At 38.0% G+C, this 24,412-nt stretch overlaps 1 protein-coding gene across 2 annotated transcripts in view; it reads right to left on the bottom strand.

Moving 5' to 3' along the window:
• Positions 1–24,412, bottom strand: part of VCAN (versican) — a 114,273-nt gene that overhangs the window by 31,096 nt on the left and 58,765 nt on the right. For both annotated transcript variants that reach the window (XM_054809554.1, XM_054809555.1), the window contains exon 8: positions 1,467–6,983. In XM_054809554.1, coding sequence (XP_054665529.1) covers positions 1,467–6,983 — 5,517 coding nt within the window. The remainder of the gene's footprint in view (positions 1–1,466; positions 6,984–24,412) is intronic.

The raw sequence follows: 24,412 nt of genomic DNA, 5'->3' as shown, positions 1-24,412 counted from the left end.
CAGTCATGATATTCTATTGAGGATTTAGTTTGCATGACATGACAATTAATTATAGCTGAAATCAGTTAAACATAAGCAAAATGAATGGAAAATGCCTTTTTTTTTTTTTTTTTTTGAACAGGGTTAGTTTATGTAGAATGATTGGGTACACAGAACATACTGGCTAGCTGCTGTTGTTTCACTTTGTTATATTTAATCAATGCCCACAAAGTCTTATTTCTTTGAAAGGATATTTTCACACATGCATATTTCCCATGTATCTTCCTTAAAAATACATTTCAAAAATACAAATAAAGATACTGAATACATTCATAACTAACTAAACATTAAGAGAAAAGCTTACCTGCTGTGAAATCTTCAGTTGTTATGGGACTTTTCGTTTAAATAGCTTTTCCTTGCAGAGCTTTATGCCTTCTAGTGATGTTTATTTCAATTGAGTTTAGATACCTAGGTATTTGCATTTGATGTAATGCCTAGAGGTAATCACTCACACAAAGAAGTACGCACTAGATAATCATTTGTAAGTACTAGCTACTCAGAGTTAGAGGAAAATCATGAAGACAGTCCTTCTGGGATACAAGAAGAACGCACTGGCTTTGAAAACTTACAAAATGGGTATACAGACTGGATATTTTGCAAGTAAACATTTTCAAATTGACAGCTACCTGGATTATTTGAGGAAAAATAATAGAAAAACCTATAAAATTAAGTCAGTTCAGTTCTTTCCTCAGCTATATCTAGATAAAATATGAATTGAAGCAACGTTACTCATGCTGACCCTACCTGCATCATCTGTGTATTTGGTGAAATGGTGCCTAATAACCATTATGGAAAACAAAATGTGGCAAGTGATGTCTAACAAAAAGATCTGTAATTTGTAAGAGACAGTCACTGTATCAACCAGTTAAAGCTACAGACAGGCTGAAAATGTGAAGTCTCAGTTTTCTCTTGTCTGGAAAGTTATATTGTAAGTTAAGAGAAGTTAATTTTTATAGGATATTCGGATCCTAAAACGCACACTAGATTTGCTCTCTAAGTCAATTGCAAGATGTTGTAAAACAACCCTTCCTATAAAGCAATTGTACAAGTACTATGATTATGCCAACACCAAAAAGCTATCTGACAAAATTATCTGCTGGAAATTGGAAAATTAAATAATTACAGCTGAATTCTCTACCACAATCAATGTTACCTTCCTGTCTTTTAGAACTGGCTGGTCACCTCAAGTCTGATCCAGAGCTCCATGATGCAAACACTCAGCAAAAGTCACTAAGCTTGAGTTTTGGTAACCCCATCCTCCTTCACCTTGTATGGGTTACAGTCATGCTGATTTCACAGCTTGAGGCTCACAAGTTCTGTGTTATTTCACACGGTGCTCTGATTGTCATACCTCTTATCAGAGTTAAGAAACACATTTACAAGTATCACAACAAACATATACGACAGTGATCATATTTGGATGTTACCTGGAATTTGCACTGCTGTGCCTTCAACTGAACCCACACTGGTGCCAATCAGGAAATCTGATCCATTAGTGACTTCCGGAAGGGAAAATGACGAAGTTACAAGTTCAAGAGTATTTGGCTCCTCAGAGCTTGTTGTTGACAGCTCATTTTGATATTGACTGTTTCCAGGGGCAGTGCTGCTTGTTGCAATGTTAGAATAAATTGTTGTGATCTCCTCTGGACCAAACAAAGCTGATTGTGTTTCCGTGCTTCTGTCCAAAGGTTGTGAAGATGAAGCTAGCATTGTAACTGCTTCCTGGTCAGGTTTAAATACTTCACTTTCAATACTACTGGGTGAATCTGAAACAGGTGTGGAAAAAAGCCATGGGATCTCTCTCTCAGTACTCCTGTCATCTTCTTGACGGGGGCTGTTCAGTCTCCCTGAAGAAGCTTCAACTGTTACTGTGCTAACTTTCAGAACATCTGTGCTTGCTCTTTCTCCAAAATTCAGAAAAGCAGTAGGGAAGATATGTATTGATGGAGAGTCTCCAGAAACAGTAGCTTCTTCCTCAACAGCCAAATCAGTTACAGAGGTTTCTGTCTCCTCTGTCCTGTCTGTTACAAGTCTAGTAAAGAGAGGAGTACTTTCGGTAGTTGTGCTTTCTGAAACAGGCTTGGGAGAAAACTCCAGCAGAGAAGACTCTGTCCTGTCAAGAAGCTCTGTAGTGGGTGGTTTATACGTTGCCGCAATATCAGAACTAACTTCTTTGAAGGTTCCTTTTGATGAATGATCAGACTGATTTGAATCCTTTGATGACGATGGTGTACTTGGAATGATTACCTCAGGATACTCAGATGCTCCATTAACTAACTGAACAGTTACTGAGGATTTAGGAGTTTGAGGTACAGAATAAAAGCTCACTGAATCTGTTTCTGGATACTCTGCCGATGCAGATTTTGTGCTTGTGTATACTGTAGGATGCTTTTCTTCATTTTTGCTTGATGATACAGTTGTCACTTGGGATGTATGCTGTGTGGTGACAATACTTACATCAAGCAGGTCAGTTGTCAAAGCCTTTTCTGCCTCAGTAGTTAAAACTGGTGTAAGAGAAGGAACCGCAGGCTGCTTATCATCCAGGTTTTCTTGGCCCATTCCAGAAAAGCCAGAGACAGAGATTGTTTCACTGTGATCTGCTATTACTCGGTTGTTTGCTGAAGTATTCAGCTCGTAGGTGTCTTCTGTTGTGCTTGTTACGACATGTTTAGACTCATGAGGCACATGAGGGCTTGCCAGTGATGGTACTGTAGGAAGGAAAATGCCCAGTTCAGAGGGTTCAGTAGTGACAAGAGTTTCTGTTGCAAACTTCATGGCACTCCCTGAACCAAAATCCTTGTCATCTGATTTTGGTCTGTGCCCAGCTGTTACTGATTCACTACTTGACTGACTGGAAGTAGTCAAAGAAAGACTGTCACCAGATCCAAGTGTTGTCTTTTTGGTTATGGAAAATTTAGGTGTTGAATCGTATTTCTCCCCTTCAGCTGTCATGATATCATCACTGCCATGTGTTGATTGCTTGACAGGATTTGGCATTGTCTGCACACTTATTATATCCTCAGGCATTGATTTTGAGTGATCCATGTCTATAATAGTTGTTTCTTCTGATGGGATTTGAAGTCGTTCTTCAATTAGTGTAATATCACCATAAACAGAAACATTCAGTATAACACCTCTTTTATCATCAATCACAGGAATAATTTTGTCATATATCCCAGTATCACTTGTTAGTTCTTCTGATGTAGCTGTCTTTGGTTGAACAGCAGACGGACTTGCCACGATCTCTTTTTCTTCTGTAAAAATGGATGCCAGTTCTGTGATCACAGTCTGTGATCTATCTGTTGGTGCCTCTGTTGTCATAACTTCAGAATAAACTTCCCCAGGAACACTAGATGAAGCATTTAGTTCTACTTTTGACACAGGGGGTATTGACAAATGAGTAAAGATATCAGGAGAAGATGAATCCAAAACACCAACCCAGCCAGATCCTTCTCCGGAGCCTTCAGGTAATACTCTGTTTGGCATTTTTGTTGTTGATGTTACAAGCAATTCTTCCGTTTCAAGATTAGGAGTTCCACTCAGTATTACAGAAACAGGAGTGACACCATCTTCAATCAGCAAATGTGAAGTTTCCTCTTGAGAAACAGCTTTAGAAGTAGCTGTTGTCCTGTTTGTTTCTTTTTCTCCTCTCCTATAGTCAGTTTCCTTATTGTGAGGTTCTTCAATTACAACAAAATAATGTGTCATCTCTTTAATCTCTTTAGAGCTGAAGCTCTTTGAACTCTCTTCTGCTAAAGCTGGAGAACTGGTGATCACTGAGCTGGGGAACTGGTGTTCTGTTTCTGACAGCAGCTCAGTTACAGCACTTGTAACTCCTCCATTAACTTCATCATTTGAGTCAGTGCTTCCTCTTTCAAAGTCTTGTGTCTTGTCAGTTGAAAGTTTGGGTGCCATACTTGCAGGATGAGAAGTTTGAGGACTTGAAGTACTCATGATTTCTTTGACAGCCAATGGCACTACAGAAGGAATAACAGCAAGGTCGTCTCCTGATCCTTGTCCTGAAAATAATGGATCACCGATGAGCTCATTATTTGTTAGCTTTTCTTCTTTAGGTGTCAGGAGTGATCTGGGAGTATCTTTCGTAGGGAAAATATTTTGTACCAACTCCTCCTCTTGCTCTATATCTGTAACTGGAGAGCTTATGTATTTCCTTTCAATCTTTACAGGCTCAGTTACTCTGTCATCATTAAATGGCAAAAGAATTTTAACAGATTCAGTTTCTAATTCCTTTTCTTCTGAATACGGACTGACAGTTGGAACATTGAAAAATCCTGGATGTTCATAGTTAGCCTGTGTACTTTTAAAGAATGGGTCTGTTGTTGTTTCTTCAGAAGATTCCATAGCTTTTGGTGAAATTTCCCTTGGCCTGTCTTCCCCAGAATGTATGTCTTCCATCAAAGGAATCTTCGTAGTAAAAGCTCTTACTGCCAGTTCATCAATTGTTTTCTCCTCCATTCTTACATCAGTTACAGTTCCCATTGTGGTTACTTCATGTTCAGTACTTGTGACTAGCTGATCAGGTTCGGTAGTGAAGGCATGATCCATAGATGGTGTGCTGCCAACTTTTTCATCATATTTATCTCCTGTTTCTGGTCTCCCAGTGGGTGAAACTGCTGTTTTTGCAAACGTTTCAATGAATGTGTCTGCTTCTCCAGATCCCTGATCAAGGAAAGACAAATGACTTCCAAGTATTTCTTCAGTAGGTCCATTAGACATTAATTTTGTGGTGCTGCTGTCACCTTTGAATTCTTCTCCAGAGCCATGCTCAATCAGGAGAATCTTGCCTAATGAGACAGTTGAAGAACTAACTTTTGCATTTTTGCTTTCTGTAGATTCAGCTACTGCTTTTATACCACCGGTAGCGTGTGTCACCATGATGTCATGAGGGCTGTTACTACCCACTGATTCTGGAGATGATGTTACCTCACTTGTTTCCAGATCTTCAGTTTTAACTCCTGGTGCAACATGAGATATCATATCTTTTCTAGAACCAGGACTAGATTTTATTTCAGAAGGAACTGTGTAAGTTGGTTCTGTTTCCTGGTTTTGTTCTCCTAGGTTTCCTGTACTAAACACATCCTGGGACGTCTGACTTGCAACTCCAGACTCCTTTGTCAAGACAAATGACACAGTACTTGAAACTGATATTGCTGATTCATCTGGTCTTGCATGTTCTTCATATTCTGTGGTTGCATTCTTCAGTGAAGCATCATCTATGCTGTAAACATTTCCTTCATACTTTTCTGTTTGTGTTTCAGTGATAGGCCTTAATGGAACTGAAGTCAAAGTAGCAGACTCAATGATAACATCTATGTCTCCAGAACCTGGATCAATAAACGGGGAGTCAGTACTTACCACTTTTCTTGTGGGACCCCCTGAAAATATGTCTGCTGGTTCTTCTGCTGATCCTTCATTTAGAAAGAGCTTCTTCTCTCTCAAGAAAGGAACGGTAGTGACCTTTTTGATTTCAGAACTCATGGTACCCGTTACCGGTACTGCTTTTCCGAGCAGAGTGGGCTCATGACTTACAGTTCTGATTTCACTAGTAGTGCTCCCAAGTTCATTCAACTCCAAATTTTCCTCTGCAGCAGTAGCTGAATTCTCCTGACTTGAATAAACAGTGGTCTGTGTGTCTTTTTCATCTTCTATATTCTTTTCAGTTACAAGAGAGCTGGCGACTACTTTTTCCGTAATAAACTCTGACATAGAATTGGTGGCAACAGTTACTTCAGAACTTTTATCAAAAGCAGAATAAAGAGTGCTTATTCCTCTAGGCAAAGCAGAGGTGATTCCTGAAATGGTTACAGAAATTTCTGTTGGCAGTACTGTGCCAGAGCCCAAAGAAATATCTTTCATTGTAAGTGTTTCTGTTGCTGCTGTTTCCGTTGTCATGGCTGAAGTTATAGTGATGTCCTCTTCTACATCTCCAGAGCCTTCTAGAACTATAAAAGAAGCAGCACTCAACTCAGGCTTTGCGGTATGGCTACTTGTTTCCAGAAGATTTTCAACAGGTGAATTTGCATTAAGTTTAATAGTTGATTTATAATGATCTACTGGAGCAGGCGTTGCATCTTCTGGAATAAGGTCTTTCACACCTACGCCTACCGTAGCAGTATTAAAAACTGCATCCAGAGAAGCAGTTACAGCAGAACTTTCCACAGTAAATGCATCAGGAGCAGAAGTTGTACCAGAATTTTTTTCATCATCTTCCTTTCTTGACATTGTCACAGTTTCTGAGAAGACAGAACTGGATAAATCAGAGTCGGTGGAGCCCTCTCCAGAAGATTCACTAGTAATAAAAAGCAAGTTTTTTGTATCTTTAATAGAGCTCTCCTCAGTTCCATGCCATGTTACGGTCTCATTTTTTTGCAGAGACTGCTCATATGAAGAAGTAATGGCTATGGATTTATCTGTTGTGGCAACTTCTGATTCACCACTATAAACAGGTTCTAACATTGCAACATCTGCTGTCGGTTGTGTAACTTCAAATGCCCCTATTACTTCTCCAGCTTTGCTTGGTTGCACAGTACCAGAAGCTTCAGTTTCAGGTATTATAAATGTGTTTGTTTCATTGATTTGAGACAAGGTTACATTTTTGGAATGTGCAACGCTTTCAATTTGGTCACTTCTCGCTTCCTCAGTTTTTGTGCTCTTAGGTGCACTAGTAACTTGTTGCTTTCCATTAATGAACTGCAAAGCTGGAGGAGTTGTAACATCAGTAGTATTTTCACAGTCTTCCTCTTCTTCAAACTCTACCAAGTTTGGAAAGAAAGGATCCAATATTAAATATTCAGATGAATCCTGCACAGAGTCTGAAGTACAGGGTTCAGTCTGAGTTGATTCTGCATCAGTGTGGGGTTCATCTATTGCATGGGGAAGCATGTGGCGACTGAACAGATCCAAAAATTCATTCACCGGATGATCTGCAAAAAAAAGAGAGCTTTTCATAATCCCTAAGTGACAGCAATGGTTGTGCATTATAGAAGACATATGAAGTACAAGCAATCCATCGGAGAACAAAAAAAATTAATAAAAAAATTAAAATAAAACTGAGTAAATTCAGTATGTTTTTCTATTGACACAAAGTTAAATGCTGCCACAGTGTTTGACTTCCTAGTTGAAGCCCTTGTGTATATGAAACACATTGATTATGTAATACTGTCAATTGCCATGCGTATTTACTACCAAACACACACCTGAGCTAACTTATCCTACTCTATTCAGCAGAGATAAGAAATGGACAAGATGAAAATCATTTTTAGATCAAAAGACTCTGGTCCCAACCTGCAGCAAGTGCTTCCATGGATTTGAGACACTAGCTAACCTTTACCATAAATTGAACTTAGACAAAGCTAAGCAACACAAAGTCTAAAATAAGATAGGACATATAGAATATGCCTCTGCAACTCCATTTATTCTCGATATAGAGTAATTCAACTTACTAGAAACACCACAAAAACTACACCAATTGCTCTATTCTTTACACTTGGACCCCAGGTCAGTAAATGAAGTCTCACTTGACAAAGTTGTTGCTATTTGGTATTATAAAGCAGTAGGAAGCAAATAAGAAAAAATATCCCAGATTCAAAACTTAATCACCATTCAGCCAGTACCATTAGTGAAGTCCAGCTATTTTCTTCTGTTGCCACTCACTTTGAATTATTGACACACTCCCACAGATCACAAACCTTTCAATTTTTCTCTAGGTGGCCAAGCAGATAAAGAGAAGGAAGGAAGTTCTAAGTAGACAAGGTTTTAGCTGCAGAAGCCCTCATGAATTCCTCTAAGATTTATGATCCCAAATTCCATAGACACTTTTTAAATGTGCACTCTCAACACAAACATTACTTCAAACCTTCTGTTCCAGACAATTTTGAGGTCCCTTCCAACCCAAACCATTCTATGATTCTATGATTCTATATCCTCATATAAAATAAAATAAAATAAAATAAAATAAAATAAAATAAAATAAAATAAAAGTAAAATGGATACAAATACAACAGACTCAGAAAAAAGCCACATTTCAAGCTTGGTTGACCGACTTGAAGCTGGAAACTGCACTGAAATCTTATTCCATGAATGTATCTTTCTTCTGAGTCTATGTTTATAGCTGTTTTGTCCAAAGTAAAATTACTGTTTGCTGGTATAAGCTGCTGTAGCTGATGGACCTTTGTCTGCGTCTGCTGGTAAAGGATCTGAACCAGCATCCCGGACTCCTGTCTTACAGCACTGTCAGCAATGATTGCTCCCCAAAGAGTATTTGCAGGTAGTCAGGCATACCCAGCATACAACAGAGTGCAATTTTTAAGTAAATCTTCCTCATTAAAACTATTTACAAGCTGTAAAAAAATGAGAACCTGACAGGTAAAATATTTCATTAGTTTGAAGTAATTCCCCTACATACGAACATCATTAAACCTCTATGACTACTGAGCCCTCAGAGATGAGTAATCAGGTGATCATTCTGGAAAATGAGTGACGCAGAGCACTGTGAGAGGTTTGTGATGTTTTGTCTGTGCAAACTGACTGCAATGTAGGTCTTGAAAAGGTCATTGCAACTCTATTGACAATTAATGTCCTAATATCCCACGCTGTGTTTACAGCTAAACTCACGAAATAGTACTGAACCTTCGTTTTGGAAAAAAACCTCCAACTGAAGAGTAAATGGCATCTTCAGCTCTGTTTTAGAAAGAACACGTTATAAGGTACCCTGAATCCAAGGCTTTGATCTAATTGTTAAACGGCTTGGGAAAAATTAAGATCCATGTCAACCTTACAGAGAATAAATCACCTTCAGCATTGTGTATTTCCACTAAAATATTCAGTTTCTACAGCACTAAGCTCAGTGTTCCCAGTGGAATGAAAGAAAGGTTGGTTTTATCCTCATTTCTGCCTGGCTATTCTGTATTGCCCCAATGAAGCCTAGTGTTTACTTTGTGCTATGACAGCTCTATTAGATGACTACGGAATTGAAATACGTTCTGTCTCCCTCACATGTGCTTGTTGGGAGTTGTTTTATGCAATGGCCATAGAGAATTTCTCCCTGTTCCTTCCTCCAGTAGGTTAGAAATATTTACAGAGGCTGCCCAATGCCACAGAAAAATACAAGTTCTGCAGCCATTTATTTGAGTTTTCCCAGATCTCCCTTTCAAACTTTCGTCAAGCAGAAAAGCAAGAATTTAGTCATTTGTCCAAGACTTGCAATATGAGGTGGAGAAACTTGTCTAAGAATGTCAGTTTCAGAATCCACAGATTTTAGCAAACAGCAACGCTAGTCACATTGAGGAATCGTCATAAAAGTAGAAGCTCTAATTGACACAGAATTGTACACCTTCTTTTCAAAACTGTGAATGCAAAAATACATGGGAATCCAATAACCGAAAGGGGAATGGAAAGTCAAAGCTGCTAAGGAGCTCTGGCAGTTTCTGATTCTCAGTAAATTCACTATAAAATAACCGCACCAATATACAGAACCAGGGAACTATGTATAGAAATGTGCATGGGCAAGAGATGGGGCTTGCACAGCTTATGAAGGAATAGGTATAAATAACATGGTATATAGACTAATGTGGCATAAGGATTAATTGTGATTTCATACACAGCTGTTAGGATTGTGTGCACAAAGCATGTAGCATGCTTTTACACAGAACTATACATTTAAAAAAATTATAAAACCTGGATGGGACTGGATAGGCTGTAATCTGTAGGAGGGTACCATGACTAACAAGTTCTGACCAGTGTATTATTTTTTTAGCAGTGCACACCTGGGACTCCCTCAAATTACTAGCTCACGGTAAATCATTTATGGTAGGTAATAAATTTAATGAACAACATCTGTTCCAAATTCACCTAGAAGACATATACAAATTTTTACATACACAAAGATCTCTATCAGACTTTACTTTTACTTTGTTAGCTTTTTCAAGATCTCACATGCCACAAAGATCCACATAAAAGAACTTTAGCTAAAGGTATGATATTCCAATAATAAACTTTCAGGAGGCTCTTTCATTAAATACTAAGCATTTTTGGTTTGGTTTGGGTTGGGGTTTTTTCCAAGAAAAAAATAACCAGCTTTTAAGAAAATAATAAAGCATCCAATTGAATTAATTTTTTTTATTAGAACTTCTTCTGCTTTCTAGAGCTTTGATTATTCAGTGTTAGCAATCAAGTTGCCAATGCTCAGGGTTAACAGCTATGGAAAATTCTCTTAAACCCCAGAGATATCCAATGATCTATGTAACATAGCACATATAACATATACCCTTGTCCTCTGAGAATAAGCAAGACACTAGGATGAAAGTCTAAGTGCTACCATTAAACATGAATACAGAAGGGAAAAGTCTTATCTGTTGAACTGGTTTGTTAGATCCTTAGGGCAAACACATAAACACTTGTAATAGTTTTAAACTGGATAGATGCAGCTGACATATGGTGCCCCCATTTATGTTCATGTCCATTCCAGCTGTAGGTAAAGACATACAGACCTGAGACTATTAATAAAGAGACAAAATGAGGACTTTAAAGAAAAGGAGTTTGGCTCCTAAATTTGTTTATCAATAGTTCACACATTATCATGGTAAACAAGCCAAAGGGAGCACTTGTTCAAAAACACACTTTGTTACTATGACTCCAAGAAAAAGAAAGTAAAAACAAGTAGCTAAGAAGTAGTAAAACCAAGGTTTGTCAGTTCAGATTGCCAATCCAAACAAGTCCTAAGGGAGATTTATCAGTAAAGCCTCATACTGAGGAAAATGATGAGGTATGCACTGAAATAGAGATGGAATAGATAGGTGGATGAGTGTATATGCAGCCTAGAGTGATTCTTAATCCATTTAATATGTCTAGATGTTTGAAATTACCTCTGTGGAATAGGCATTTATCTCAGTAACAGTCAACTGTGTAAGAATGGAAATCCCCCTGGCTACAGGGCCCTTTTTAGCCGCAAGAAGACTTGACTGCTGTTATGCATACACGCAGTGACTGAGGTGACATTAATTTCCATTACAATCCTTCTAATAACAATTGATTCTAAATCCACATTAATTTTTCATTGGATCAAATATAAAAGTTGCCTCTATGGTAGTGAGGGACAAGCTAACTTCTGCATATCCGAAAAATATATAAGATGTAGTGATGTTTTTTCTTGAGAAGACTTCTAATATTCTACAAAGAACCCTAAAGGGCTTTTCCAAGATAATTTTTCAGGAGGTAGGCAGTAAAAAGCATTTTCAGTCTCAAAAACATTCAAATAAGTGGCTGAAGAAGAATTAATGGATAATTAAATAGAAAACACATTCTGATGTTTTCCAAACTTTCAAAACCCAAAATATTTAATTCAGAAGATTCCTGGATTTAGCCTGGTTTCGTGAAGTCGCATTCAAAATGGGACTGTTAACATCCAAGCTGGCTTCCTGCAGATGACAGAATTTCACCTATATATTCCTGCAATTTGTCCATTTATTGCTTCAGAGCAACATGCTGAGTTGCTTGTGAGAAGTAAGAGTTCAGTCTTTTGTGGAAGGACTCAGGTCTGATAAATCCGTGAAATTCACAGAAAGATTCATGAAATGTTGTGTCAGCTTTGAATCAGGCCCTATATTTTGATTAGAATAGAACTAAAAATTGAAAAAAGAATTTAAAAAGAAGACCAAAAACATTTTGGACTGTTTGTTTTGAAAGCATGTGTTCCATTGCATAATGTGACACTATCACAAACTCCAGAACGTTCACTACCAAGAAGCCATAACAAGACAGGTTAGCATGAAAAAACAAAAATAGTTTACATTAGTCAAATTTCTTCCTACCTGAAAATTTCTACCTAACCTGAAAATTTTCATTTTGGCTTCAACAGAATTATATCAGGGTGAATTTAGACCATAGAATGACTAAAATGTTATTAAAATATTACATATATGTGGTTTTGTATCAAATTTCTGCAAATGCAACATTTGATGACTGTGAAAGAGCTAATGCGGTAACTTGCAATGAAAATAAAAAACGTTTGGCTCAGTGAGAAAAGCAATAAATAATTTAAGATAAAAATTGAGAAAATCTGTATGTGTGTGTATCCCTTTGCATACTTGTTAACTACTCTATTTGCCATGTTAGGTCACCTTGTTTCTTCCCCAAAGATATGTACTCTATGTTTATTTTTATATACCTCCTCTTCTTTACTACAGTTGGCCTGCACGGTACCACGGTCATCACCTCCTGCAGAAGCCTCCCATCACACACATGATGATAAACTTGCACTCCCTGGCAACAGCCTTAAACGTCACCTCCGACTGATCGGATGCTCTGAGATCAAGGTCAGAGGTGTCTTGGACTAGGACCTGCAAAACACCTCATACCTAGGAGTTAGCACAATGGTTCAGCTCATCATGGAAGGACAGACCATCCGCTTAGATAGGCTGTTAAACGACAACTCAAGTCAGATGTCTCAAGCTTCATAGCAGCTATTGATCAGACCCTTGCTCATTCAAAAAACATTATTCTGAGAAAGTCACTGCAGGAATAGATTGTAAAAATATGCTAAGAAAAGCACACTGACAGCAATGGAGACCGAAGGCTATCTTCCTCATTTTTGTACATTCTTACAGTATGCTGCAGATTGAAGCTGCTAAGAAAAACGGATGCAAACTGACAATACACAGAATAATTCAGTAAATATGTACACTGTGTTTAAGACTCTGAATAACCTAAAAAAATGGCTTTAATGTGTTATCCCAAAATCCCTGCAGATTTGTGGGACGTGCCTGACAGGTTTGCAAAGGTGACCTGCGAAGAGCCAGCCTACAGTCAGCAGACTTAAATTCAGCCAACAGGTGTCTCCACTTTACCTGGAAAATATTTAGGAGTTCTCAAAGTAGAAGAGATTCAAGTCGGTTTATTTAAACCCTCTGAAAGTCCAGTGAAGCCTCGTATCTGGGCTTGGGAGAGGATCTAGCATGAGGAAAGACTTAAATAGCTTTATGTCAGATATTGACTCCCCTGAACCTCAGCCCTGCCAGGGTTTGCAGTCTAGGTGGATTCAAGCAGTTTTATGACTACGGCTTGCTGAAACTCTTCCAGTGAAACAAAGCTCAACCAATTCCACAGGAATGTGTCAGTCTCATTGAATATATTTTATTTTAAAAGCATACTGAAGAAGTAAAGAAGCAATCTGACAAGATGGCCCTCATACAAAAAAAAAAAAAAAAGCCCAGCCTCTTTAATTTCATTTGTTTAAAAACCTTTGTATTTAGGTTTTTCCCTCCCTTAAAGTATTACATTTAAATTGAAACAGAAAGCTTCAATTTTACAGAAATAAACCATTCTGATAACATCTTTTGGGCCATTTTGTTTCATAGAAAAGGGATTTTTTTAATTGTTCTTTTCATCTCATTTCAAAAGAAATAAGATTTTGAAATACAGACGTTTCCTGCTGAAGGAAAATTCCAAGTGTCAGCCTTCGGTATGTGCAGTTCCTCTAACTTGTGCCATCTTGTAATATCATTAACCTACCTAAGCACCGTCAAAGTGTAACAGTGCTTCAGGCGTACCCCATGTTCCCCATCAGGAAAAGGTGGGAATACTGCCAAGGAGCTGGCCTAAGGTGTTAAAGAAACATGGCTACTATTATACACACGTAAGTAAAAGACAACAAAGAAAGGTCCAGAAATAATTAATTTTTTTTGATATTTTAATCCTTCTACCTCACATTAACATGACTAGTATGTATGATGAGGTCTAGTGAAATCCAATTCTTGATTACTGTTCAGTCGAAATAAACAAAAGGCTTTATTTAGTTCACTTAAAAATGTTCCCCAGCAGGATATATATTTCTAAAAGTTTTGTTAACTTTGGCTCCCTTTAGAAATGCTTAAGGATGTAGGGCACTGTCAATAGGTTTGGGGGTGTTTTTACCTTCTAAATTTTATCAAAATTTACATTTTGTTCTCTCTCTGACAGTCAAAAGAGAAGTTTGCATTTTTTCAATCTCAGCAGCAGTAAAAAAAAAAAAAATCATATATAAATTGACCTTGCATAAAAATCTTAACTACTCAAGTAAATTTCTGGAAGAAAATATTTGAAAAGATTAATTTTTGCACAGCTGGCTGGGCAGGAATTGAAAGTAATTCAAGGTGGGTGGTCAGTCTTGCCTACTCAAATTCACTTACCCAGCCTGCTTTACCATATTTGGGTGTCTCTGTTTCCATGCAAGATACAGCCCTGTTGAAAACCCGAGTATCAATTGCTGGCGTGTTCCTAAACGGCAGTCTTTTTACAGCTATGCCATTCCCCCAAGCTCCCTCGTGACAGAATTGTTGGCTATGACCAGAAACACCTGTGGAAAGTGGATGTCACTTATGTGGACATCTGTTTTGCGCAGGGCTCTGGCCTGCATGGCTGCGCTTAAACACCCCTGCCAAATTTTAAATTAATAGACATGATGATGCAAAAACCATGTCAGAAATAAAGGAACCATTTTATTATAAAGGCATATCATGAAGCCTTCTGGCAATCTCTGGTGTTTCCGTCAGCCTCATTGCTTCCTGTGTTCCCCCCTCCCGAGGCAGCGGTAAACTTGTTAAGAAAAAACAGATTGAGTAAAATGTCAAGTTGTTAAAAAAATGGCAGCATGCAGTGTCAAGTCTAAGCCCCAGCTAGCGCAGGATGCAATTCCCTGGATAATGACTGGTTATTATACAATATTCTAAGGACAACTATTCCCACTTCCTTTCTACTCCAATACGTCATTAAGAAAATGACATTCCAGCCAGCGGTGTCTCCTCCTGAGCGGTCCCTGACACGAGCATCCTTCCAACGACAACATTTTACTTATTGCCTACAGAGAAGACAATTCTAAAACTCTGCAGGGCTAAACAACCCAAAACCAAACAACTGGCAAGTAATAAATCATTGTCTCCAGCTGAAATCCTAAACAAAGCAAAGAGTCAGACTGTGCAGTCACACGGTATCTGGATTAGCTGGTCTGTCTGGAAATATATATATAGAAAAGAGCAACTCCATGGGACAACTCACCAGGTCAGGTGGTAAACAGAATAACTGGCTGGGAAGGAAAGCAACTGCTCACCAAAACGATTCCAGCCTTGATCTCATGTGTGGTATTCCATGACTGAGGTGGAAACACAAGATATCAATCAGTCTTGCCCTTTCCTAGCCCACTTCACCGCCATTCCTTGGTTACACTTACACTGTGTTACACTGGGGCAACCTCAAATGCTTCTGCTAATTTGCAGATGGAAAAAGAAGGAACCAGTTCTGGCCCTACTAATGTGGGAAGAGTGTGATCCCTCCCAGAAGAAACAAAACCAATTTGTCACAACAAAAATTCTGTGCAAAAGTCAAAATACTACAGTTACAATATTGAAGCAGATGTCCACCATTTGATTGCTCCTGTGGCTGCTCAGAGGTGAGATGGCCTGTAATGAATATTCCTTCCCCGGTCCCTTTCTCCAGTAATGTCAACAATATTTGGCTTTAGGAGCAAACTTACAGTATGCTCCTTAATATGGCAGATCTGGAAAAAATTAGGTTGATATCATATTAGTGCAGGAGTAACAACGGTTGGTTTACATAGTAGGCATCTGCTAAATTTTCTTTCTTAATCTAATTAATTTGTCTCAAAGGAGGAATTTTATGTGGCAAAAATAAAACCAGAAAATATTCAAATGTCCAAGATCTAAGACAGACAGCAATGTTTATATATGTGGCTGCATATTTATGAAAAAAGAAGGAAAAGAGAGAGAGAGAGAGGGAGAGGGAGGGAGGAAGGAAAAGGAAGGAAGGAAGGAAGGAAGGAAGGAAGGAAGGAAGGAAGGAAGGAAGGAAGGAAGGAAGGAAGGAAAACCAAACCAAAGCTGAAAAAATGTGAAATTTAGCTATAGGTGTAAATAAACATGATTACTTTGGGAATTAAATAACCAAAGGAGCCTAGGGATAAACTGGATTGTCAGTTAAATCAACATAAGGCTGTAAAATCCCCAGTGCTGCAGATGGAATGACACAAGCGTGAGTGTCTTTCAAACACAGTTCTAGGAAAAGGAGTGCAGCACCATGTGCTTGAAAGCCTTTCAAAAATTATGTACCAAACAGTATTTTAATACCTAATTTCTACCTGGATCAACTTTTGGGGTGCCTTTGATCCTCACACTTTCCTGAACTCTGCAGAGACATGAGAACAGCAGATGAAATAGAAAGAAGAGCAGAGCAGAATCATAGAATCATAGAATCACAGAATGGTTTGGGTTGGCAGGGACCTCACAGCCCATCTAGTTCCAGCCCCCTGCCATGGGCAGGGACACCCTCCACTAGACCACGTTGCCCAGAAAGGTAGAAAAGGAAGCCTGATGCAGCAGATGCTCTAAGAATAAGCTTATAACTGGAGAAGACTTATCTGAGAGCAAGTTGCAGTATACCTGTAAATATTTAACCATTTCATTGCTCAGAGCTGGGAAAAGAACATATAATGCATACAGAGCATGAGCTTCTTTTTGACCATATATTCATATGCATATATGAAAATGAGAAATGGTTTCATTTTTCTTTTAAAAGCAGAACTTTTTCCATCTATTTTTTTTTCTCTTGGCAAACATGGAACATTTGTTTTGGAAAAATATGAATTTGTTTTTAAAAACACGTTTTTTGAAAAAGCCTTTTTTGTTGGACAATACTTGAGAACAAAAGTTTTCAACCAACTGTAGCTAAAAATAGATGCCTACCTGTTGTAACCTTCGTGCAGTACTAAAAAAATAAGGCAGAAGGGGACAGACATTTGATTATAAACCTATTAGCACAAACTCCATCCTATACTAATATGATTCTATGGCTACTGACTCAGAATTAGTTCACACCTGACAGGCTCTGAATATGAACAGAATAAACTGAGAAAAAAGCATATAGCCAAAGAAGCCAAATAATTCAATTAAGGTAAGAACAAATAAATGCTTGAGTAGCATTTTGGAGACATAGAAATGCTTTAGTTTCATTGATTTTCATAGTGTTCCTACTTCACATAGGGTAGAGTATACAACTAGCTTATGCCCTCTTAGGTCACCTGGTAATTCTGGTAACTCAATACAGTGCTAAACTGCTTATCCATTACATGTGCTGCAATGCTCAGCTGTGTTTCTCACTGGACTCCCACATCCAACACCCACAAAACAGCAAAAACAAACATCAGTGTCTTTGTTTCCTATTGCAATTTAGTAATTTCCACACTGTGATGAGTTTGACATTAGTGCCCTTCTCCCTGATGGCATGACATCACCCAAATTCAGTCGTTGTCCAAGAAATTTAGTGGGAACTTACACTACCTTTGTTTTTTTCAAATGTGAAAAGAAGTACCTGCACTAAGGCAAAAGCCACTGTGACCACTGAAAAGCTTTGTCCAGGTTCACTCAGCATTACAACCCCATTATCACTATCTGGTTTCACCGGAGGATATATCCTGTGGTCTTTATCCTTGCCTGTCACTTGGACCAAGTGTACACAACATTTCCAAAGGACTCCAGAATTTTGCTTGTAATATTTAATATTGTACATATTAAACACATCACTGGAAACTCACTACAAGCCTTAGTAGTAAATACATGAGTAACCCAAGATACATTTCACTCACCATTTGCAAGAAAGGAAAAAAATACTTTAGACAAAATCCCACAATAAAATCTTATAAAAAATCCCAGTGCTACTCTGTGTACATATAGGCATATTCTTTGCTGTTATTTTGGCAAAAAAATTACATCATATACGTGGAAATTCTTTTCCTAATGCCAAAAACGTCCCACTGAAACTATGGAACTCTCACTTGATGAGGTACTACATGAAAAATCCAAGATTATGGTTAAAAAAGTTAAAAAATAAAGTTTCTTATGCACTCTTTAAGCTAATGCTTGGTAACAAAAAAGTAATGATGTGCAGCAGAGCTAATACCAAAGCAGGCACAGACCTCTGGAAGATAAGATTGCTCCTGATCAGGAACAAAATTCCAACTACATTTCTCCTCTTTGGGAATTTCAGCTTTTATTATTAATGAAGAGAAATTTCTACAGAATTTTTTATACTGAGTTCTCCTTACTTAAGCAAATATAGTAATATGGGACTGGTCAGACAAGTCCTAATACAATTCACTGAGTAGTTTTTTTTAAAAAAATGTGAATTACTGCATAGAAAAAGATAGATAATTTCAGCTCAACATACCCAAAGGTGACACAAAATATGCAGCAGACCCTCTGAACATATCCTGACTTATGTCAGGAAACAATTCACAAGTATCTTGAAAGACACCAGTGAGTATTATTACTTGCAAAAAAGAGGGAGATAGAAAAAGACTAGCTGGATTAACAAGGATTAATTTGATCATTAAATATAAATTATGCAAAGAACAACTGCAAAAAAAAAAAGACCACTGAAAACTACATTCTTAAAAAGAAAGAATAGCCAACAAATACTTTTTAAGTGCCATTATTAGACAAATTATCAAGAGACCCATCTTATGGGAATGATTTTCTATTAAGATCTTTAGCCTTTGAGCCACTTATAAAAATATCTTTATTTACATTTCCAGGATCACATCCTGTTTTCACTCAGTTTCACTATATCCAATGAATCTTTTCATGCAAAGTAAAAAGGTATAGGTAATATTTTCTGAAAGAGGCAAAAAAAGATGATATCCTCATCACAAGTACTAAGTTTTGTTACAATCTGGATACATTCAGAAAACCTGGGTACAAAAAAAGCCACTTTCCTAAAAAAAATTAATTCATATTGTGTTTCCATGTAAAAGACAGACCATCTTTTCTGCAATAGGATTTTTTAAGACTTTCTCCATGTATAAACAAAACTTCTAAAAGATTCCTCTCCTTCACAACAGAAGTATGAAAAACTACATTGTACCTACAAATAAAATTCCTTAATTTCTCTCATGAATAAACAAAGAGCTATAAGAAAGCTAGAAATGTGTAATCCCTATGTCTAGATCTGAGACGTTTCCTTGGAAACAATGCAAAAACAGTAGGGAATGTGTAGGCATCCTCTGAACAGTATTTAATGTGAGGGCACTATTCCTTGTATCTATGGAAATTTATAAAGGAATGTGAAAAAAAGAAATTATTGTTCTATAATAAGTCTTCAGGAAGAGCCAGCAATAGTGGCCTAAAGACTACTTATTAATTCACAGTCTTAGCTTCTTGTGAAACTTTCTAAGTATCAAGTTTCAGCTCTGTTGGATGTGTTTTGTTTTTTTTTTTTCTTTTCCTTTGTTTTGGAAAAAGGAGCAGAATACAAAAACTTGAATTTATTACAATTACTTGTTTATTAGGGCTTGCTTTCATACAGGGCACCACTGTTGTTGCATTTTAAGTACGATTTATATGTGATAGTGTCCAACCTGTTTTAAAAAGCCTTCCACAGCACCAGTACAACACGAGTATTCTAATATAGAAAAATTCCAATTGGTTTAATTAAGTAACAGGTCTATCAGTTTGGGTAAATATGTTCTGAATTTGTTCTGAAGAAAAAATCCCCTAATTATTGAATGAACCAGCAGCTGTAAACATTATGAAGAGGTTCTGATACCTACCATCCCCACATCCCCATAACAATTCTGCTCTCGGTCATCTCATTGGAATTGCTGTGGTGTAATTGCACTGTGGAAGATGATATCAGAATCTGGCCATGTTACTAAGCATTTAACACTTCAGTTACTCTAGACAAAACGAGAGCTTGGCTGTCTCTATGCCAGATTTTATGAATAACACAGAGAGTTCAGTCATTCAGGGCATGAAAATGACTTGAGTAGCTATCGGACATTGACAAACCTGTTTCATTTGGAAATGTGTTTCAAAAACACTAGGTGGTTTTCTTTCTTAGCTGAACGCACAAGCCCAGGGCTCAAAACAAAGCACTACCAGGAAGGGCTGCATTACTAATTCAAACACTGAAATAAGACCGTGTCCATTGACTGCAGCGCACTCAGGGTCTTCCTCCAGGGTTGATGAGGAACCAGCAGCAGTCTTAATGTCAGCTCGAAAATTACAGTTAATAAGGAGAAAAGCCCAGCTCTTCATTAAATAAATAAGAGATATTGCATTTAATAAGATGGGAAGTTGGTTCAGCCCACGTGAGGCCACTTTTACTCTTGCTTCAACATCCCACCAGAAATTAATTCAGGTCAGTCTAGTGCACAATACCAATAAACTGCAGCCAAAGAACACCACATCCAAATGCATACAAGATGAAATGCACTTGCAAAGTAAATGGTACTTTGCTCACCACAATGTTTAGGTAAATTTGGAACTCTTCTTTTCTTAAATGCATGACAGTGATATCAAGAATTAAGCTGAACAGCTTGCACAGGCAGGGAAGTCCTATTCATATGCATCCTCTTGGGTATGTTATCAGTCACTACATAAAGCAGCAGAATGCAGTGAATGCAAGATAGCATTTTTCCTTTACAAGAAACTTTGATTCAAAATAGGTCCTATGCATAAACAATAGGTTTCTATACCATATACTTTTCATTTGAGGAAAAACAAATGATAATTTCAGCACATAAAAGACAAAGTCTCCTCACCTTCAGCAGAAGTCTCTCTAACACAATAATTAATACAAGTAAATTTTGAAAGGTACACCAAAAATTGCATGTAGCACATGTGTTAATACTACAAAGAACACTGTCCAGATAGATATTTGCCAGTGGGCATAAATAAAATAACTTAAAAGAGAACAATGTGGGTACAGGTGCGGACAGATACAAGCCCACATGCTGCATGCTTTTAAGCTGGCTCTACTGCAAGCAAGGCGCTGCCTGGAAATGGCGTTGCGAGGCATGCTGCTCCTGTCCCTCCACACCATCATCTGATCTGATCATAGCACTATCCTGACACCCACAGCCTCCGGAACGGAGCCAGAGCCTTGCCTCCCAGCATGCTCCCAGCACATTTCCGCTCTCCCACGCACACATTCCCCTCAGAAGTGAGCAAAATGAAGGCTGAAAGGGGACATGGTTATTCTCTATAACTGAACAGAGAAATAAAAGTATCAAGGGATAAGTGTCAGGAAGAAAAAAGACCTATTCAAGCTAAAGACAATGCTGGCAAGAATAAACATGGGTATAAACTGGCCAAGAAGCAATTCAGGCTAGATATTAGAATCAGACTTAAAGAGAGCCATGACGATCTGGGACAGCCCTCCAGAAGGAGCTGTGAAGACAACAGGATTAAATGAATTTTAAGACAAGGCCTAAGATGGACCTGAAAAGACTCTATTCTGCCTTCTTTGTTAAGGTTTATGACTATGACTCATTACCATTCTGCTTTTCATTCAAATTTCACATGACCTCTTACACTGCTAAGACAGAAATATGCATGTCAGAGGACTACATGTTGAAACACAAAGGGTTGTAACCTCTTTCCATAAAATTCCACATCTACAAAGCACAAGTTACTGCAATTTCATTCCGTTCAAAGCTGGAGGGGACAAGAAACCAGACAGAGCTCTTGTGAGTCCCAGGGTCCAATAAGCACTTTGAAACATTCACTAAGTAAAGACTTTTAAATGTCTCCAAAAAATGCAGGTGTGCAAATTACTCCTGATACAGACAAGAGTTATGTTTCCAGCATCCCCTCAAACACTGTTAAACAACACCCCCACAAGCATTTTTCAGCTCATAAAAGCTTTATGAGCTGAAAAGTTCCTTCAGGTTTGGGGTTTTTTTCAGCTGCTACTCCATTACCTTCCAGCAACAGCACCAGCCCTCACCACTACAATACGTAGGAGCTAAGAGAACATAAAAGGGCACGAGATGGCAAGTTTTGTATTTTTGCAGTGAAAGACAAAACTCCTCTGCCCTATCTGACGCAATGGAAAGCTGCTGATGTGATAACACATCGCAGTGCAGGGCTATTTTTCTTTCTCACTTTCACAACACGGTCACGATGCCAAGAGAAAAGCCTGTAGTTCCACTCAAGTGAATGAAGTCCCAAGCTCTTTCCATTATGAAACATGTGCGTGGTCCTTTCTGTAGCATAAAAAGGGATGTTACCCCATGCACAAATGTATTTTCCTCATTAATTGGAACACCTGCCCTGGATATGCCCGTGTGCCATAGGCTGTCAGAAAAACCATGCCTTGTATCCTTCATTAATTTGTGCACCTGCCTCACTCTTGCTCACATGGAAGTATATGGATTGGTTGTACAATACATTTTCTCAATGAGAACTACTGTATTCTTATACAAATAAGCAGCTTAATCCATTCAGGGGTGTGTTCTTTCCTAGCGGCACTAGAGTGCATTTTCCAGAATTCAAGCTAATGAGCTTTATCTCCCATCAGGCCCCCAAGTTACTTCTATTTCCATGGGCACATTTTTTTTATCTAAAAGCAACTGAGACTTCCTTTACCTGAGTTTTAATTGATTGCAAGCATGCCTTTTAAATGCTAGGAGTATAACTATTTACCTCTTAGATGGTATAAGAAAAGAAGTCCTCTAGGAGAAACTTTTTCTGGTCTAATAAATTTAAGAGCTTTTTGTAATAAAAAATGGAAAATATTTAATATCAGCTTTCAGTTCTACATTGTACTAGTTCATATTAAGGGAGATTGTGTGTACAAGACAGTTTAAGATCCTTGCCACTATATTTAATTGAATTTAACCCAGTCAACATTCAACGTCTTTCAAGTGCAGCTTGAGTCTACAATAATAACAAAGAATAATATCCCCCACATTCCATACATCCATAACACATTCCATATACCAACAGCACATTCCAGCCAAAGACTTCAAAGCGCTTCAGCAAAGTTGGTGCCAGTTTAGCGGGGGTTTGAGACTGAGAAGAAAGGTGCAGGAAATCCTTCCTGCTTCTCCCTCTACCAGTGCATGGCCACAGGTGAACTCAGCAGACCCGGAGCAGCAATGGGCTGCTCTCAACATGCTTCGCTGAGAGGTAAGACACCCACCCATCAGAAAGGGATCCTGTGCTGCAAGGGATACGTTCTGTCCTTCGCGCTGGGAACTGCTAAAAATGTCTGCATCTCTCAACACTCCATTTGTTTGGCATAACCTTTCTCTTCCACATGGAGTATAAAATATCGCTCGTAACTAACAAAGCCTAATAGCACCTCCGTGGAGCACTTAAATATTATTATGCTTATGCTTCAGATGGTAAATGGAGCTGCAGAGAGTAATATTCAGCTGTCTTAGTATAATAGCAGGTTTTTACTGTAATTAAGTGATACAGCTGATAGGAAACAAAACATGGTACCGTATTTCCACTGAGCCCTGCTTCACTATTAAACTGTTGCTTCCGGCAAAGCTGAATAACAAGGAGGTGAAGAAAGATGAAAAAAAAAAATAATCTCATAATATTTCCAACACTTGTGCATACACAAAAAGGAAAATACTATATTCATTTATGCACAATACAATTTATACAGCAAACCTCTCATTATTATTCCTATTTCAAAGAGCTATTGTTCAAGGGGCTTTGGTAAGCAAGCTGTCATTTCTTAGGAGGCACTTTTGGACTCTTGACTTGAAAATTATGAAGGCCTTTGTTTATAACCCTCACTGATTATTTTATTTGAGAATGCTAAGCTATATTAGGTTGAAAACATGCCAAAGCAAAGGAGGAAAAAACTTTGTTTTATCACAGAAGTGTAATGATGAAAACTCTATTTCTTGTTCCCATTTAGCAGAGAATAAAAAGCCAAAGCTGCAGTTTATGTAGTTCCTGTATGACTACGGATCAATTTTCAAACAAAGAGTAATAGAATAAGCAGTTGAACTATGTCCCAGTAAAAGGCATATGTTAGTAAAATTTGCCAAATTCATTCCTCTTCAGCACCTCCTATGTACGTTTTCTTCAGCACGAAGAAAAGTTTACGGACTGAGGAACAATGAAGAGAAACTCGGCTTGACAGGATTTTTCAGATGCAGTCTTTCTTTTCTGGAGAAAGAAACGAAAACACTAATCCAAATCCTCAGAGAGAATATATCTTTGGCAGCTCTAACTTAACTTGTGGTAAGTAGGTAGAGGGTACCTTTTCCCTGTGGATAACTAAATGGAGGAAGTTCCACTGTCAGATTCCAAAAACAAAAAAATAAAGAAAACTCCTTTGTGACGTTGCACTAGATCCATGATAAAACCCTTTATGTTTAAAGAGAACACAGATACTGCCATATAAAGAAGTTCATAATATTTCAAGAAAAAGATTTTTTTCTGTGCTGAAAGACTAAATCAATCCTAAAGGCAGAATTTTAAGGATGTATAGCTCTAACTCTGCTTATAAACACCCACACACATATGCACATATATACCTGGAAAATGCATGTGCAATTTTAGAA

This window comes from Grus americana, chromosome Z (assembly GCF_028858705.1).
Source record: "Grus americana isolate bGruAme1 chromosome Z, bGruAme1.mat, whole genome shotgun sequence".
Lineage (NCBI taxonomy): Eukaryota > Metazoa > Chordata > Aves > Gruiformes > Gruidae > Grus > Grus americana.
Note: the sequence above shows the minus strand (reverse complement) of the source record. Positions and strands in the feature narration are given on the sequence as shown.